Source organism: Heliangelus exortis, chromosome Z, assembly GCF_036169615.1.
Source record: "Heliangelus exortis chromosome Z, bHelExo1.hap1, whole genome shotgun sequence".
NCBI lineage: Eukaryota > Metazoa > Chordata > Aves > Apodiformes > Trochilidae > Heliangelus > Heliangelus exortis.
In genome coordinates, this window is record NC_092454.1 from 61,941,903 (window position 1) to 61,961,671 (window position 19,769).

The 19,769-nt window shown below is 41.3% G+C and overlaps 1 protein-coding gene across 9 annotated transcripts in view; it reads left to right on the top strand.

Annotated features, from left to right (window-relative positions):
* Positions 1–19,769, top strand: part of MOB3B (MOB kinase activator 3B) — a 77,225-nt gene that overhangs the window by 39,150 nt on the left and 18,306 nt on the right. For 8 of the 9 annotated variants that reach the window (XM_071730435.1, XM_071730443.1, XM_071730440.1 and 5 more), the window contains one exon: positions 987–1,563. In XM_071730435.1, coding sequence (XP_071586536.1) covers positions 987–1,563 — 577 coding nt within the window. Of the gene's footprint in view, positions 1–986; positions 1,564–14,110; positions 15,005–19,769 lie in introns of those variants that run through there. The other variant, XM_071730437.1, reaches the window with a different exon arrangement.

A 19,769-nucleotide genomic window follows, 5' to 3' on the forward strand; every position in this document is an offset into this window, starting at 1 on the left:
CACATGAAATGATACTTTAATCATAAAATCTTCACTGCTGAAAAAGAAGTCTATTTGAGATTTATCTACTCTACTAATTGCCTGCATTTACTCATGGTAATGCTCTTCTGTATATATATAAGAACAAGAAAGGCTGTAATGCAATAATTTGTTTTTTTGGTCAGACTGGCTGCTAAAACCATTCTTTGTTGCCAGAGTAGATTAGATGGAGCAACACAAAGTCTGTGCTCTCCCTTTCTCTCCTATGCTGTTTTCCTAAGAATAGCAATGTCAGGTAGTCCTTTGTAGAGCAGATTACATAGAATTGTAAAGCAAGGGGCAACTTCACCATTGCTTCCTTATCATTCTACATAATCCAGTACAAAAGAAGGTAAGACCATTACTGAATTCCTGAAATTGAGTAAAGAAAAATGTATCTCTGTACAGGAATTATTTCTGTGCAATGCTGTAGGTTTCACTCTAATTAGATTTTATGAGATTTGCAAAAATAAAATTAGAGAACAGATACGGAAAATCTTGCTTGGGATTTTTTTTTTTTTTAACAGAGAAGGGCTCTGAGGCTATGATGAAAGCTTAGGGGCACCATTGTTCACTTTAGGAACAGTTAAATTCAGAAATTGTAACATATTCTATTGCCTACAAAGTTTATACATTTATAATGTATGGTATGAAGCCAGTGTTAAAATGCAGCAAAATTGTGAGATTGGTTTAAAAATTATCTAAATATTATAAAAGGCATATTGAATTCCCATTTTTCTGATAACTTAAAGGCCTCAATTTGGTTGGACACTGAAAAAGGATGGATAAGCCCTTATACTTAAAGAAATAAGGCACTTTTTTTTTCTTTTTACAGTTTATCAGGTTGGCAATTTTTTAATGCTAGTTTGTTATATATTTGCTTTTCAGCTCAAAATTACTAGGAAATGGTGTAAACTGAGAGACAGACTTAAGCTTAACACTAATACATATTGTTTCTCAATCCTTAGGGACACGAAGCCTTTTGGAAAGGCTTTCAAGAGGAACAACTAGTGGACTGCCCTCAAGTTGATAAGAGCTTCTCTGAAAAAAAAAACAGGGCCCAGAGGATCTGTGATAGGGAGCAACTGTTTTTCTGCAAGCTGCTGCAGAGAAGAAGACTAGCAGACATGTCCATAGCACTGAAGCAAGTCTTCAATAAAGATAAAACATTCCGCCCAAAACGCAAATTTGAACCTGGGACCCAGAGATTTGAACTTCACAAACGAGCACAGGCGTCTCTGAACTCAGGTGTGAACTTGAAAGCAGCTGTACAGTTGCCCAGTGGTGAAGACCAAAATGACTGGGTAGCTGTCCATGTCGTTGACTTCTTCAATAGAATCAACCTCATTTATGGGACTATCTGTGAGTTCTGCACAGAGAGGACCTGTCCAGTGATGTCTGGAGGCCCTAAGTATGAGTATCGGTGGCAGGATGACATGAAATACAAGAAGCCCACAGCATTGCCAGCACCCCAGTATATGAATCTGCTCATGGACTGGATCGAGATGCAAATCAACAACGAAGATATATTTCCTACAAATGTTGGTAAGTGCAGGGAAGCATAAGCTAGCTTTCATTCTGTATACTATAAGCATGTTGTCTTCTCACCCTTATTTTTAGGGGTTATGAAATTCAGGCCTTTAAAGAGGAGGCGGGGAGGAGGAGGATGTCTTGCAGGAGTAGTGTGAAATGTATGGAACCTGTGGCTGTGAAATACGATGGGGTTTGTTTGCTTAAAATTGCTTAAAAGTTTTCCTCCTAGCTATTTGGTAAGACTCTTGGGTTAATCACTAGGGATGATCATCACTGCATTATTAGCTTGTTGAAAGCTAATCAATTTTGCATTGCTTTGCACTTTGCCTGTTCCTTTAGGCAGGTATATAAGGGATGGAAAATAAATCCTTTTTCCTTTGTAAGTGTGGACAACTAAGTGCAGTACAAGGAAGTGGAGAGTATGGAATGCAATGAATTCCGCCCTTCCACTCTTCCTTAAATTCCCATCTAAAACTAAGGAATTGGGAAGTGAATTATTCTCCAGATTACTACTTCTAAGATTGTATATAACAAACAAGCTTTGCTATGGTTTAATCAGACAGGCCAGGTGAGAGAGATGTTGACAGCAGAGTTTCCCTTTTATAATACTATAGATCATTCTCTTGAATAGTGGGGCAAGTAGGTGGTAGTACCTTTGCTGGAAAAGCGATCCCTGTGGATGAGGAGAACTTCACAGAAAAGTATGTTGTATAGTGGAGGGAGCCTAAATTTTTAGCTGGGCTGCAGTTGATAAAAAAAGACAAAATATTATACCTCACAGATGTCACTGTACTTACATAATTTTTAGAAGTTTTAGTTAAGGAGTTGTGAATAATTTATTGCAAGTGGGAAAGCCGTGAGCTTGCTGTAAGAACTGTGAGATGTTATGTATATAAATACTTGGTTCAGATGAGTAACAAACAAGAAGAATGCTCAGATGTTAAAATAAATAGCAGCTCATATGCAGCAAGGACCCAACAACTGATTGGCAGACAGAAATAGGATCTGAAATAGATCTTAGAATATTATATACTCAAATGTGAAAACAAAACAGACTTAGGCATGTCCTTCCTAGTAGTACAACAGTTGTAAAGAATTGAGTGTCTGTAACTTTCAGATTCATGTATTGCTTTGAATTTCTGTAGCATATGGTCTACAGTTCTGGAAAAAGTGTATGTTCAGTGGATGGGATTTGAGCTTACCGTACCACCAAATGAGTTTGGTGAAGAGATCCAGAGTGGGATACATAGGAGCTGTCAGAAGAAACTTGAATATGTTTTTCTTAGCTTAATCCTATTAAACTGCTCGTCTCTCATTTGGCATAACTCACAGAATCACAGAAAGTTAGGGCTTGGAATGGACTTCGAAAGATCATTGAGCCCACACTCCCCTGCCTGAGCAGGGTCACCTGCAGCAGGTAACACAGGAACATGCCCAGGTGGATTTTGAATGTCTCCAGGAAAGGAGACTCCACAGCCTCCCTGGGCAGCCTGTTCCAGTGCTCTGTCACCCTCACAGTGAAACATTTCTCCTCATGTTTATATGAAATCTCCTATGTTCAAGTTCATATCTGTTGCCTTTTGTCATTGGGCATAATTGAGAAGAGCCTGGCACCACCATTCTGGCTCTCTCCCTTTACATATTTCTAAACACTAATCAGGTCACCCCACAGTCTTCTCCAAGCTGAAGAGCCCCAGCTCCCTCAGTCTTTCCTCATAAGGGAGATGTTCCACTCCCTTAATCATCTTGCTTACTCTGCACTGGACTCTTTCAAGCAGCTCCCTGTCCTTGAACTGAGGGGCCCAGAGCTGGACACAATATTCCAGATGTGGCTTCACCAGGGCAGAGTAGAGGGGGACAAGAACCTCTCTTGACCTACTACCACACCTCTTCTAATGCACCTCAGGATGCCATTGGCCTTCTTGGCCACAAGGACACATTGTTGGCTCATGGTCATCCTTCAATCCACCAGCACCCCAGGTCTCTTTCCCCTGTGCTGCTCTCCAACAGCCCAGTCCCCAACCTCTGCTGGTATCTGGGGTTGTTCTTTCCCACATGCAAGACTTTATTTACACTTGCCCTTGTTGTAATTCATTAAATTTTTCCCTGCCCAACTCCCCAGCCTATGCAGGTCCCTCTCAATGGCAGCACAGCCTTCTGGGGTGTCAGCCACTCCTCCCAGCTTTGTGTCATCAGCAAACTTGCTGAGAAGACACTGTGCCATCACCAAGGTCATTGATAAAGATGTTGAACAGGACTGGACCCAGCACTGATCCCTGAGGAACTCCACCAGTCACAGGTCTCCAGCTGGACTCTGCACCATTGGTCACCACTCTCTGGACTCTATGGTGTAGCCAGTTCTTAATCCATCTCACTGTCCATTCTTCTATCCCACATCCACTGGTGTCCCTGCATCTACCCATTCAGTCACAGCACCATAGAAGGCCATCACATTATTCAAGCATGATTTCCCCTTAGTAAATCCATGCTGGCTACTTCCTGGTAACCTTCTTCTCTTCCATGTGCTTAGAGATGACCTGCAGAATGAGCTGCTCCATCATTTTTGGGGGGATGGAGGTGAGGCTGACTGGTCTGTAGTTGCCTGGATCTTCCTTCTTGCCCTTTTTGAAGACTTCAGTGACATTGGCTTTCCTCCAGTCCTCAGGCACCTCTCCTGTTTGCTGTGATCTCTCAAAATGATGAGTGGTAGGGTGATAACATCAGCCAATGTCTCAACACCCTTCGGTGCATCCCATCAGGGCCCATGGAACTGTGCGTATTCAATTTGCATAACTCATCTCTAACCCAGTCTTCATTCACCAGTGGGGAGTGTTCCCTCCTCCAGACTTTCTCTCTTTTGTCCAGGGTCTGGAGTTCACAAGGGTTGGTCTCAGGAGTAAAGACTGAAGCAAAGAAGGTATTCAGCACCTCTGCCTTCTCTGCATCCTCTCTTATCAGGGTTCCCACCCCATTCAGCAGTGGGCCCGTGTTTTCCCTACTCTTCCTTTTACTACTGACATATTTGAAGAAACTCTACAAACTCACACAAACCATCAAAAAATGATTTAAAGAACAATGATTAGGCACAGCTTGCACCAGTGCGCTGTTTTCATGGAAAATAATTTCAGTATAGGGATAGCCAGGCTTGGAAGGTTTGGTTTTTATTTTTGGTTTTTAGTTTTGTTTTTGTTTTGGAGTGTTTTTTCTATTTTGTTTGTGGGTTTTTTGGTTTGGTTGTTTGTTTTTTTTTTTTTGGCTGGTTGGTTGGTTGGTTTGGGTTTTTTTGTTGTTTTTTGGGGGTTTTTTATATGTGTTGTTGTTCCTCTGTGGTTTAAAAAAACCACAAAGGCCATTAGTTATAAATTGTTGTGACTGCTATATTTAGCCCTCTAAGTGTTTACACTGGCATTATGACCTCTTAGCATTCCACTTACCAGTCTCTGTACTTCCTGTGGTCCAGTGCAATTTCCCCTCTGCTTTCTCCAGTCATTCTCATCTGTCCATTTGCTGGTAAAAACCCTCTTCCTCCAGCCAATCTCCTACTAATAAACTCCTAGTTGGCAGAAGAAAAGGGAACTTATATGGGAACTGAACTGTCTACAGGCAACAAAAATGAGTGTTGTATATTATGACCACTTCATTGAATAGAAAATCTATAAAGGCTTTCTTTGAAAAATGTCCTCACAGCCTCTAGAAGATTTTAGATGTGATTATGTCCTTGTTCTTATTTCAGTTATTCTCAATTTCCTTTGTTGACTTTAAGTGGACTTAAAGCATGTAAGAGGCTGATGGCTCTGGAAACAATTTCTGTATGTATCCACACATATACCCAGATATGTCTCAGCTCTCACAGAGTGGGAATTCAGGAAAAGAACAGAGGAGGCATCACTCTGTGTGCCTGCTCAGGCCACCCTGTTGAAGCTTTCTGTACTAGTGCTCAGTATATTTTTTTCTGGTGTGCTGGAGTTTTATAGAGCTTTGGAGTAAACTTGTTTTCTTCAATAAATACTATCTGCTTTTCCAGGCATCTAGAAGTCTCACTATGTTAAACACCATTCAAGAGATATATTTCCTGGACTTCTATGAATAATGTAAATACTCCACAGCCTCAAAGACACTGCCCCTACTTTTTTTTTTTTTAGTCCTGTGCTTGTTGGTAAACAGGCTCAAAGAAATGTTTGGAGCAGGAAACAGGAGATCCTTGGAACATATGCAGTTTTTGGTGAACTGCAATTGTCAGCTTTCACTGAAAACTTTCACAAAAAATGAGCTAAGAATCATAGAATGGTTTGGGTTGGAAGGGACCTTAAAGATCATCTAGTTCCAACCCTCCTGCCATGTGCTGGGACACTTCCCAAAAGACCAGGTTGCTCAAAGCCCCATCCAGCCTAGCCATGAACACTTCCAGGATGAGGGCATCCAAAACCTCCCTGGGAAACCTCTTCCAACATCTCATAGTGAAGAATTTATTCCTAATATCTAAGATTAGTCTACCTTCTTTCATTTTAAACTTACTTCCCTCTGTCCTTTCACTCCATCTCCTTGTAAAAATCCCTCTCCAGCTTTCTTGTAGACCCTCTCCAGGTACTGGAAAGTTGTAAATAGTCCCCAGAGCCTTCTCTTCCCCAGGATGAACAGCCTCAGTTCTCTCAGCTTGTTTTCATTGAAGTCCTTCAGCCTTCTGATCATCTTTGTGGCCCTCCTCTGTACTTGCTTCAACATCTTTGTGTCTTTCTTGTGCTGGGAACTCCAGAACTGGACAGAGTACTCCAGATGGATTCTCATGGGAGTTGAATAGAGGGGTAGAATCATCTCCCTTGACCTGCTGGACATAATTCTTTTGATGCAGCCCAGGATATGGTTGGCATTCTGGTCTGCAAGACCACATTGTCAGCTCATTTTCTTCCTCTCATCAACCAACACCCAAGTTCTTCTCAGGGCTGCTCTCCCATCCATTCTCAACACAGCCTGTATTTGTGCTTGGGATTGCCCTGACCCATGTGCAGGACCTTGCACTTGGCCTTGTTGAACTTCATGTGTTTTTTATGAGCCCAAATATTAAGCCTGTAAAGGTCCCTCTGGATGGCATACCTTCCTTCCAGCATGTTGACCACACTACACAGCTTGCTGTCATCAGCAGACGTGATGAGGGCGCACTGAATTTCACTGTCCATGTCTCTGGCAAAGATGTTAAACTGCACTAGTCCCAGTACTAACCCTTGATGGACACCACTCATTACTGGTCTCCACTTGGACATCAAGCTGCTGACTGCAACTCTTCGAGTGCAGCCAGCCAGCATGTGGTTCATCCATCAAATCCATGTCTCTCCAATTTAGAGGCCAGGATGTTGTGTAGGACAGTGTTGAATGCTTTGCAGAATTCCAGGTAGATGGCATCAGTTGCTCTTCCTATATCCACCAGCACTGTAGCCCTGTCATAGACGGCCACCAGATTTGTCAGGCATGATTTGCTCTTGGTGAAGCCACATTGGCTGTCACCAATGACCTCCTTATTTTCCATGTACATTAGCATAGTTTCTAGGAGTATGTACTCCATGATCTTGCCAGGCACAGAGGTGAGACTGACTGCCTTATGGTTCCCTGCGTTTTCTTTTCTTTTTTTTTTTTTTTTTTTTTTTTTTAATGTGGTTTATATTTTCCCATTGCCAGTTGGTGAGAACTTCACCAGACTGCCAAAATTTCTCAAGTATGATGGAAAACATAGCAGTTTCATCCACCAGTTCACTCAGGACCATTTCATGAGATCCAGTGGACTTAAGCACCTTAAGGTTCCTTAGATGGTCTTGAATGCAGTGTGGGCAGATCAAACCTCTATAGCTGGCAAATCTTCCTTCTCCTGGTCCCTGCCTTTGCCTTCTTCAGCAACTTTGGTTGTGTGGCTTGAGCACTCAATAGTGCTCAAAAGTGCTTCAATAGTGAAGACTGAGGCAAAAATGTCATGGAGTTCCTCAGCTTTCTCTATATCCCAGGTAGCCAGGTCTCCTGTTTAATCCAGAGTGCCCACAGTTCCCTTAGTTCTCATCCTTTCTTATCACCAGCATACTTACAGAAACTTTTCTTCTTACCTTTGACCTTGTCCGGATTTAATTTTATCAGGGCATTAGCTTTCTTAACCTGATCTCTGGCTGCTCAGTTTCTCCGTATACCTTCCAGGCTAAATGCTCTGGTTTCTACCCTGTGTAGGCTTCCCTTTTATGTCTGAGTTTGTCCAGGAGCTCCTTGTTCATCCATGTAAGTGCCCTGGCATTTTTGTCTGACTTCCTCTTTGTTGAGAGGCATCACTCCTGAGCTTGGAGAAACTGAAGCTTTCTTGAGCTCCTTTTCTCTCTAGAACTTTATCCCATGGTAGCCTACAAGTCAGATCCCTGAAGAGGCTGAAGTCTGCTCTTTTGAAGTCCAGGCTGGAGAGCTTGCTGTGCACCTCCTTACTTCTCAAAGGATCTTCCACTTCACTATCTCAGGGTCGCTGATCACAGGATCACAGGATGCCATTTGGTCTTCCTTGTCATGTGGCCTGTAGCAGACCCCCAGTATCATATAGAAAGCAAACAGTTCTCCACTGCTGTGCTCTCTTTAGAACCTGATTCCCAAACATGACAAATTCAGTTGCATAGATATTTTCTCCTTATTGTAGCCTCAACTGTGGAGTAATTGTTTTTTATTTGGATTTTCATTGAATGGAATGTTGGTTGTTTGTGGGGTTTTTTTCTGTTCTAAGAGTCACTTAGAAACAGATCCAAATACTTAAGGCCACAGGGGAGTATTTCATTTATTCTAACCTGACTTCCAACATAACACAGGTCAGGGAACTTCACCACTTTATTTGTTCATCAGGTCCACAGTTTGAAATGAGAAAACAGTTAGAAGGCAGAGTTCTGCTGAAATAAACAAGAACATGAACTTCTTTTCTGACTTGACTTAACGAAGTCCCCGTAAGGCCAATGAAGCGGTTGAGAGGGGGCCCAGAGAGGTTGTGCTGCCTCTGCCCTTTGGAGTTTTCAAGACCATGCTGAGTAAAGCCCTAAGCAACCTGATCTGATCTGATGGCTGTATAGAGCAGAAAGCTGGGATGCAGATCTCCCTGAATTTGTGCTAGCCTGAACTGTCCTGTGGTTCTTAATTCTAATATCAATACAGACAGCCTGCTTCAGGAACAAGAGCTAAACTGGTCTGAAACTGACTAATCAGTTTAAGAAGCTGCAATTTGGCATTTAAAGGAAGTACAAAATCACTTCTAAGCTATGAGAATTTTTGTAAAGAAGGATTTCAAAGACTATTAAGTTACTGTAATTGAATAGCCTAGTTATGGCTCATCAAAATGAAAACCTACTTGTAAACTGTTTGAAGCCTGGGGCTTAAAATTTAGGTGTCTTTGCAAATACACTGCCTGATCCATTCTTAACTTAAAAACTTTTGGTAGCTGGCAAAGATCAGAAGGCAACTTTACAAAACAGATGGTACAAATGTGGGGAGAGAGTTTGACATCACTGACTTTGCCATGCAATTTTCCCTGTCTTACTGCTCTTCCAAAGCATGAGGAGATGCCTAGAGTGCAAGGAAAGTGGTTTGCTGCATATACTTTTCCTACATTCTTTGCAGCCATTACAACTGCAGCAGGAACTGCCACTGCTTCATGAATACTAGCCTTACAAAAATCTCTACAGCTGGTTTGTTTCATTTATTTTAAAGCAAAGCTTTGCCTGGGGGTGATTGGAGGGTTCAGATTGCTGGCTATTAACAGGTTCTTCAGTCACCCAGTAGTGGGTGCATATAGCTCTGGGCTACCAACTGAAGACTGTTGTAAATTCTAACCAATCCTTTCTTCTTGAAACCAATACTGGTTTTGGGCTAAATAATTTTGTTTTGTAAAGCTTATCTTATTTTCACTGTTGCTTCCATTACTTTGTTCTTCTATCAGAACATGGATGTTCTTGCTAAGAGCTCTGAGGTAATCTCTTGTGCAAATCAAATCATGAAAATTCTGTAAGACACATACTGTTGTATGGCTGTAGCTTTCCTCTAACTATTAAACTTGGGTGAATTCTGTGCATGTATTTGTGTTATAGCAGCAGCAGTACAGCTGTTCTCTTTGAGTGTTTTGTGTCTTAAAATAAATGTGCCTGGAAAATATCAGGTTGATATTTTACAAGCAGATTATATGTCAGAGTTTCCTCCTTCTATCCCCTTTTTCCTGGTCTGTGGGATAGGTTGTAGCAGATACTTATACATAAACCAAGCTGGCAGATGAATACAAAGCTAGTACACTTCAAGAGTACCATCAAAGAAGTTTGATTAAAATATACAAGCATAAGAACTAAAGTTTAGGAGCAGTGTGGACCATCCTCAAGCCCATTCATTATTGATCGACAGATGACTGCTCTCAAAGCTATCCTCCCCAGCTGTCTTCTCCAGGGTGCCCCCTCCATCTGATGCTAGATTTGCCAGTTGAGAAACACATACGTCTACATCCAGCTCAGACGTGTAAATCAACCCATTCTTCAGTCCAGTCTTGATAATAATAGAAAATACATGGGAACTGGAGTGATCTGTGCTGTAGCTGCCAGGTCCTTTGTCCTTTAGAAATTTAGCTCTCCAGCTCATTCTGCTTGAATACACTGTGAGACAGTACTTGAATTGGTCTCTTGGAATATCTGCAACTCCACAACCACAGCTTCTGCTGTGAATGAACATGTGGCTTCTTTTTAGATACCTTCACAGCATAACTGATGTCAGTAGTATGTTAAGTCTATGGCATACTAGGGTTGAGCTTGTGGCCAGCTTAAAAGTTGTGGGAAATCCGATACCTTCCACGTACTTTGCCTTGAAAAGTGAGTTTGTGTGAATGGAGTAGCCTGCATTCCAGTGTTGTGTGCATTTCTTTCCCTGATGAACAATCACAGAATCATAAAATCATAGAATTGCTTGGGATTGAAGGGACCTTAAAGATCAACTTGTTCCAACCCCTGTGCCATGGGCAAGGCCACCTCCCACTAGATCAGGTTGCTCAGAGCAACCTGGCCTTGAACACTTCAAGGGAGAAAGCAGCCACAACATCCCTGTGCAACCTCTTCCAGTCTCTTACCATCCTCACAGCAAAGAATTTCTTCCAAATAGCTAATCTAAATCTTTCCTCATCAAGTTTGAAGCCGCTGCTCCTTGTCCTCTCACTGCATACCTGTGCAAAAAGTCCTACCCCAGCTTTCTTGTAGGCCCCCTACAAAGAGAACAGCTCCCTATTTAAAACCTTGTAAAACAGACTTTGTCTCATATCCTGCAGTGCAGATGATTTGTAGCATTTATGGGTCACAGTGACATTGTGTGTTCTTTTTTTGGAACCAAAGCAAAAAGTAAGATTCACAAGTACGAGATTTCTTAGTGGCTTCTTTTTGCCTTTTTTTTATTTTGCCAAATTTAAGTTACTATTTAAGCTCAGAAGAGCTTAGAAGATTCACGGTGGTCCCTATGTTGCCCCAAAAACAGGGTCCCTCACCTGGGACCAAACACACAAGATACTTGCTTTAATTTCCATTTCTGCCCAGAAGGGGGAGGTAGGTGATATTCCACAAAGCTAGCTCAGCTTCCTGAAACAAAGGGGCTACTTTTATACACAGAAACATATAAAAGTACTTTAACTATATTCAAACACTCCTATATATGAGGGGTTAATTAGTTATTTGCTTCTAGTGCTTAAAGATTTCACCATGAAGAAGAGATTTCACCCCCTTGAAGAATAGGGCTTTTTTAATTAGTAGGAGTGCCTGTAGCATATGGGTGGGTATTTTATTATGCTAATAGGACAATAATATGCTGATGACATGTTAATACAGTGAGTCCAGTTAGTCAGTGTTGTCTACCTAGTGCTCAAGACTATAACCAAATTAAGTTGTGGAAAGTACTTGTTTCCATCCCTTTCATCTCTCTTGCAGGCTTATGTCTCAAGGACGGACTGTTGACTGTATGGGACATGTTTTTCTCTAATTCTTGATGTATCAGTGTTAGTGTAAGCTCTGCTTTTGTTCTGTGTATGTCTTTGTTCTCTTTTATGTGATATTCCCCCCAAAAATTTGCTTCTTTTGAATTAATAACCAACATCAGTAGTACATCAATAATTCTGTGTCTGGTTGTGTAGAAGTACTCTGCCTCCAGGAGCTTCCATGCTTAGACAAACAAAAGAGAAGCAAAAAATTATGGGAGAATTTTCCCAGGGAAAGGTTGTTTAGCATGGTCCCTGCTAAAATTGATTTTTATGTTTGAGATCAGTTTGACCACTGTTTTCATCTGGACATTCACTGGTAGTGCTGCACATGATGTGATTAGCCCTTGTCCAGATGGCTGCATCTCATGGTTTATCTTTTCTTCATGATTGTGTTTGCGTGTGTTTACGCTGGAAAAGGCCATACCAAAAAATGAAAGATGAGGACAATGATGGTTGTTCTGAAAGAAGTTTATTTCACAGTCTGTGTGGCTCCCCTTTAACTTTGTGGTTATTCAGTTCACCATTTCTGTGGTAAGTGAGCCCCTGTAGTCCCTCACACAGGGCACTATCAATCCTTGATGCCTTAGGTATTCAGTACCTAGAAGAAACTACTTGATTCTCATCTCTGACATGACTTTGAAGAAGGTAGTCCTTGGCTGCATTAATTCTTAAGGACAATGAAAAGCCTGGTACCCTAACAGAGGTCAGGCATAAAGCAGAAAGAACAAGTCTCATGTTTTTTGGAAAATATGAGTTGATGCAACCCTGAACACAAATTTACAAGGTTGCTTGGGAGGTAGAGGAGGAGAGCAAAGCAGAGCCTGGTCTTTGCACCAGTAATTTTCTTACTTTGCTTTTTTATATTACTATATAGTAATTATTTTATATATATTATTCTATATTTATATAATATATCTATATATATAATTTTTATATATTTATATATTTATATTTATATAATATATCTATATAATATTTATATATTATTCTATATAGTAATTATTTTCTTTATTACACTTTTCTATATTATGCTCAAACCACCACCTTTTCCACTATCCCTTTGTCCCAAGCAGCGCAGATCACTTGAAAACAGGTTTAAATCATCATCTCTGTAATGGAGGAGAATTTTCTAGTATCTTTTGTCATGCCTACCTACTGTCACCACACAGGATTGATTCACAGTTGCTGGTCACTGTTCAGGTAAAACAAGCCTAGCGTTGGCTTAGCAAAAAAGTAATGGAGACTAATAAAGTGGAGAGTGGGTCTAAAGTTGACCCTTAAATTATTTGATCTTAACTTTTTTTCTTTCTTTCTTTCTTTTTCACACTGCTAAAGCTCTGCCTGCAAAAAACTCTGGGTTCATGTACAAGTCAGTATTTACTAGAAGTCATTAAGTCAGCTGGTCCACATTCACTGACCTTAAATTTAGGGTCAGATTCACACCTGTTCTATCAGAATTCCTCTGTATTCAACCCAGCAGTTATTTTTGCTCAGTAGTAATACTTTGTGGTCATTCAAAGCATCCTTGTAGTTTTTACTGATACTTGTGTGCTGAAGAGTATCAGGAGCTTTGATCAAAACATGCAATAACAAGAATGGACCTTACTTCACCTTATCTCACCATCATGTAACATACCTCATTGCTTTTTATCATGTGAAACTAATCATGTTCTGCTGATGCCAGATAGCATGTGACAGTGATAAAGCTAAAAATACTCTATTAAATGGTTTGAGAGTGGACACAAATACTAGTTAGGGATACTTCTGTAAAACATGTTTCATCAGTTTTTATAATCCTTTAATGACCATGACTTTTTTAAGTAAGTGTTTTCCTGTTAGAAAATGGGTTTTGACCATACAATTGTTCGTGTTAGCCAGTTGTTCTATAATACTCCCAAAACATGTTCCCTGCTGTAAATCACATTAATGACAGGGTCCCCAGAGAAAGGCTTTGCAGACTGACAGTCATTCTTGGGCTGCTGTATGGTCTGTGTCATAGGGATGAATGACTCTTATAGTAAAAATTATTTGCTTATGGTAGGTCGTGTGCCACAAAACTTATATGTGCAGCATATGGACTGTGGAAATACAAAATAATTTTCAGTGTTTGACACCGTCCACATAAGACCTGAAGTATTGTGGTTATACATCTATCCTCAAAGAATTGTTTTGAAGTACAGAAAACCACAAAGACAAGGCCTAATTTGTTCCATTTTCCCTGAAGACTGACAGAAGATGTTCTCTAGCAGATGAGGCACCACAGTAGCTAGTGCCTCCGCATGCAAAGTGATACAGAAACTTCCTAAAACACAAATCTCTGTAGTCTCCCTTTCCAGAAGTTTTGCTTTACTTGGAAAATCCTCTGAGCAATGCTTAGAATCCTTGGAATATGGTGCCTGGTGGGTGACTGTTTTGTATGACTGAGCAGAAAAATGGCAAAGTCAGAGCTTAGGAAAGATGTGACAAAAGATTGGAGTATCTCAGCAACACAGTATGGAGTATCACAGCACTTTACCAACAGTGCTGCTGCAGAAGATTCCTTTCTTTCTGTCTGTCTCACAGTGAGTCACATGTCTGGGGAACACCAAGACTGCTGTGCCCTTTCATAGTCTGGAAAATATACAGTGGAGACTTCTCGTATTGTGAATCAGTGGCACTTTGGCTCATGAGGAACGAAATGAAGGCTGCCAAGACATCTGGAATCAGAGACAATCAAGAAGGAAATAATCAAAGCCTTTTAATAGTTGGAAAGGAAAGGAAGGACAATGAACAGCTTCACTTTGAAACACAAAACACCCATCAGCATATAGAAAGAAGTACTTTTAAGAAGTAGAAGTCAGTTGAACTGAGAAAATTTATAGTTTAACAGTAAGTGTATACAGTCAACATTAGCATGGTGAAATAATGGTAATTGTTGTTTTTAGAGCATCAGATCTAATCAGGCTTGATAGAAAGAATTCAGCTCTCTAATAAGCAAATCCCTAAAGCTTCAAGCTGTAGTACTCAGCAACAGAGACACTTCCAAAGTATAGCGTGGATGATATCAGAGCTTTTAGAAAAGCACCAATTAATATTTGGGCATTGAAATGATACATTGAAATGATAGAATTTATTTGCTTTAAAATGAGTTATATACCATGGCTGCCTTTCTCGTGGAGTTTTAGGGCTTTTTTTTATGTTTTCTTTAAAAATCTGATTGTTGAATAGCCCTATAAATCAAGGTAGATGTTACTATTTCATTAGTCAAATAGGAGACCAGAGCTCAGATATTCAAGGTGGTCTAAATAATGTTTGAATTCAGGTAGGAAATTCTGATAAGTGATTTTTCTTGTATTACACAGCAGTTCATTGCTGGATCCAGAAGAAGGTAGTGTCAGTGATTCCAAAACTGCTTTCAATCTTTACGTGAGCCCTTAGCTTTGTGTACAGATTTGGAGTACGGGAAATGAAATCCGAGAGGCTTTTGTCCTGTAGTGCATTTGATTTTCAGTTATTTATTTTCATTCAAAACTTTTATTAGCACATGACTCTTACAAAATTAGTTGGATGAGGTCAAGTTAATTCACCTTCTGAAATGTTTCTGTAGCTGTCCTTTGCTAGTGACATTAAAATAATAGTATGCTGTTCAGCTTAAAGATCATGGAATCATAGTATTTTTAGGGTTGGAAGAGACCTTTAAGATCACCTTGTTCCAACACCCCTGCCATGGGCAGGGACACCTCCCACTAGATCAGGTTGCTCAGAGCCCTGTCCAACCTGGCCTTAGAAACCTCAAGAGATGGGGATTACACTACTTCTCTGGGCAACCTGTGCCAGTCTCTCACCACCCTCATGGTGAAGAACTTCTTCCTAACTTCTAATCTAAATCTTCCCTCCTCTAGTTTGGATCCATTCTCCCATGTCCTATCACTACCTGCCATCCTAACAAGTCCCTCCCCAGCTTTCTTGTAGCCCCTTCAGATACTGAAGGCTACAATAAGGTCTTCTTGGAGCCTTCTCCTCTCCAGACTGAACAACCCCAGCTCTCCCAGTCTGTCCCCACAGGAGAGGTGCTCCAGCCCTCTGATCATCCTCATGGCCCTTCTCTGGACACACTCCAGCACATCCATGTCTTTCTTGTAACAGGGGCTCCAGAACTGGACACAGGACTCCAGGTGGGGTCTCAGGAGAGCAAAGCAGAGCAGGAGAATCACCTCCCTTGACCTGCTGGCCACACTTCTCTTGATGCAGCCAAGGATCTGGTTGGCTTTCTGGTCTGCAGTTGTACACTGATGGCTCATGTTGACCTTCTCATCCATCAGCACCCCCAAGTCTTTTTCCTCATGGTGCTCTCAAGCCAGTCCCTGCCCAGCCTCTATCAGTGCTTGGGATTGCCTTGACCCAGATGCAGGACCTTGCACTTGATCTTGTTGAACTTCATGAGGTTGGCATGGGCCCACCTCTCCAGCCTGCCAAGGTCCCTCTGGGTGGCATCCCTGTTCTCCAGTGGGTCAACCACACCACACAGCTTGGTGTCATCAGAGAACTTGCTGTGGGTGCACTCAATGCCACCATCCATGTCACCAACAGAGATGTTAAACAGGACTGGTCCCAACACTGATCCTTGAGGGACTCCACTTCTCACTGGCCTCCACTTGGACATATACTCATTGACAGCCACTCTTTGGGGGTGGCCATCAAGCCAGTTCTTAATCCACTGAGTGGTCCATCTGTCAAACCCATGTTTTACCAGCTTGGAGACCAGGATGTCATGTGGGGCTCAGGTCCAGGTAGATGATGTTGGTTGCTTTTCCCTTGTCTATTGATGTTGTGACCTTTTCATAGAAGGCCATGAGGTTTGTCAGGCATGATTTGATGAAGCCATGTGAATTATACCCACTACCTCTTCATTATTCTTCTGCTCCAGCGGTGCCTCCAGGAAGATCTGCTCCATGATCTTACCAGGTACAGAGGTGATACTGACAAGCCTATAGTTCCTTGGGTCTTCCTTTTTCCCTTTTTGAAAATGGGGTTATGTTTCACCTTTTCCAGTCAATGAGGGCTTTCCCAGACTGACATGACTTTTGGAATATAACAGACAGAAGCTTAGCAACCACCTCTGTCAGTTCCCTCAGTACCTGTGGGTGTATCCCATTGGGTCCCATGGACTTGTCACTTTCAGGATCTTCAGATAGTCAGGAACCTGATCTTCACTTTAAATTGGCAGTTCTTCCTTCCAGCCCTTGCCATTGTCTTTTGTGACTTCAGGAGTGTGGCTGGAGCCCTTGCTAGTGGAGACTGAGGTAAAGAAGTCATTGAATACCTTAGCCTTCCCATAACATTTGTCACTAGTTCACTTGTTTAATTTCTGAGGGGGCCCGCACCTTCCCTAGTCTTCCTTTTGCTGTTAATAAAAAAAAAAATTTGCTATTCCCCTTGATCTCCCTGGCTAGATTTAGTTCTGTTTGAGCTTTGGCTTTTCTATCCAGGTCTCCTGCTGCTCAGATCACTTCCTTATATGCCCCCCATTCTAGATGTCCTCCCATTCCTTGTAAAGTTTCTTTTTGTGTGATAGTGTGTCCAGGAGCTCCTTGTTCATCCAGGCAAGTCTCTTAGCATTCTTTCCTGCCTTCCTCTTTATCAGTACGCTTTGCTCCTGGACACAGAGAAGGTGATCCTTGAATACTAACCAGCTGTCCTGGGCCCCCCTTCCCTCTAGGGCTTTGTCCCACAGTACTTTGGTCAGCAGATCCCTGAAGCAATCAAAGTCTGCAGACCTGAAGTCCAGGGTTGTAAGCTTGGGATACATCTTCCTAGATGCCCTGAGGATCTTAAATTAAAGTGCTTTGTGATCAAGCATCAAGATGCTTTAAAAGAAATAGGATATTATCTTGCTCATTGATTTTCCAGACTAATTTTCATTAAAGTAGTGGTAATGCTTCTCTTGATTTCCATGTACCAGATGGAGCCCTAAGCATCCAAAGAGACAGAAAATATCTATTCGTGATATATCGTGTATAATTGGGTTTAAATTATAGTAGCTCCTTTGCTTGGGCAACACTAGGCTTTGAGTGCCTTGTAAATCCAAGCATCATTGGCCTCTCCTTTAATAGTAAATGTAGTGCAAATCCTCTGCTTTCCAATCTGTTCCATTTAGAGTTGTCTCCAGAGTAGCACACAAGTACCTTTCCTGAAAATTTGATGGTGGGCCTGCCTGCTGATTCATTCTCTCAAGAGCAATACTGTTAGCAGCAGTCTGTCTTTAAAAAAGGAAATAATTTTGCTTAGGAAGCCATATAATCTCAAGAGTGTTTGTCTTTCTTCTCTCTCTGATGTGGCAGCAAAAAGGAGGGCAGTATCAGGAGCGTGTAGGTATATGGTAGTCTATTTTATCTTTAAATTTTGCATCTTTCTGCTTCTTGTGAAAGCATAGTTTTCCGTGCTACTGTAACCAGCCTCATAAGCAGATAGCAGTCCTAATACTGTTTTCAGAGAGTTTCATGAGAGAAGGGCCATGACACTGTCTGCACTTGTGTTGTATATGAGATACTCAACCCAAAGAAATAAGGCAACAGGTCTGTTGCCTGACTGGCCTTAGCACCGTGCTATGTGGCTGGTGATGCACAGGTTACATCTGGATGCTCACTCTGACACCTGACAGCAAATTAACAAAATGTAGGGAATGAAGTTGATTACCTACACAGAGCTGTAGGTATAAGTCTGTTTTCAAACAGAAGGGAGAAAGCCCTCAATTTTCTGATGGGAAAGAACTTGATAAATGAATCACACAGCTTGAATTTTGGAAGTGGTAGAGAGTCTGCACCTGTGAGGAGTAGCTTTTTCTAGCAGAAAGCAAACAGAAGCAAAAATCTTAAATGCAAGGGAATTTGGGGACATTGGAAAATGAAGTCATTGCTCCTTTATGGTGCTGTGGTGCGTCTTTCACCAGGGTATATAGGTGAGCTTTTCTGCAAGGGGAGTGTTAGTACATCATTGACAGCACAACACACTTCAGAGAGGTACAGTCATGCTGGTTGTCTTTGTTACCAGTTTTACCATGCTCATCTACCCCACCTCCCCCCCCAGTTGTTTCCCAGGTGCATGTATAACCCTAAGTTAAAGGTACTTTTAATGTGCGACTTGAATGTTTGAAAGCTGCTTGCATGTCCTTGGGACCTAATGAGGAGCTGGAGGGTTTTGAACAGCAGGTTAAGAAAAAAGACCCTCCTTTTACTTTTTTCTCATACAGCAGTACTAGGGCTCAGCTGCAAAGCCTTCAGTTTACTCAACCAGAAATACTTTTGGAGCAAGTAGCAGATAGCTCAAAAATTCCGTTGTCATCTTTGATTTTTTTGCCATTTCATCGCCATAACTCGGCAATCTAATTTGCTGTTTTTACATTCTGTCTGTTTACAGTATCATCTTGCAGATAGTAAGACAGTCACTGTTATTGAATTTTTTTTCACTGTTAAAAAGAACCCAAATTTTAAATAAATGCTTGGACTTTTGGTGGATTCAAGTTTGTTGGCTTTTTTTTTTGCTCTTTAAACTTTTTCAACTAGAAAGTTCCAGGCAAGGATTAGTTAAACTTGACCTAATGTTAAATGATGTCTTGGAGAGGCAGAAAGCAAAGGCTGCTGTGGCTGAGCTGAAGTATAGAGAACAGATTCCTTAACAAGTCAAGTATCTAAATCTAAGCTAGTCCATTCCCAAGAGCCACTTGTAATGATTATACTCAGTAGCTGATTTATTTATAACTATAGCTACTGCAGTGGGAACAAAACATTAGCTTGAATTCTGACCTCAGTATATAAATCTAGAGTCCCTTCCTCTGACTTTTTAAATTTTGATGGCATTACTTTGGTTTAATTCTGCTGTAACTGAGATCAGAGTCTGTATTGTTACATTAGACTTCTTTTTTCTTTGAGATTGCCTTTCCTTTTGTCTAATTTTGAACACAGAGAGTAGGACAGTGTATGTTTAAACTAGTCCTGCAGCCACCTTCATATGGTCATGTGTACCTAGAGGCTGGCTGGACTGATCCTCCTCTGTACTCCATGCACAGACAGCCTGGCAGGCTGAGGAGTCTTGTTCACTGCACAGCTGCCAGTTGCTTTTAGTGGCACAATAAGGCACTGTCTAACTATTTAGGACACTGTGTAATAAATCAGTTTTGCATGCTAGGTTAGAGAGTCATAATGGATTCTTTAGTATGTAGGTGATAAATCTGATAGCAGCCATG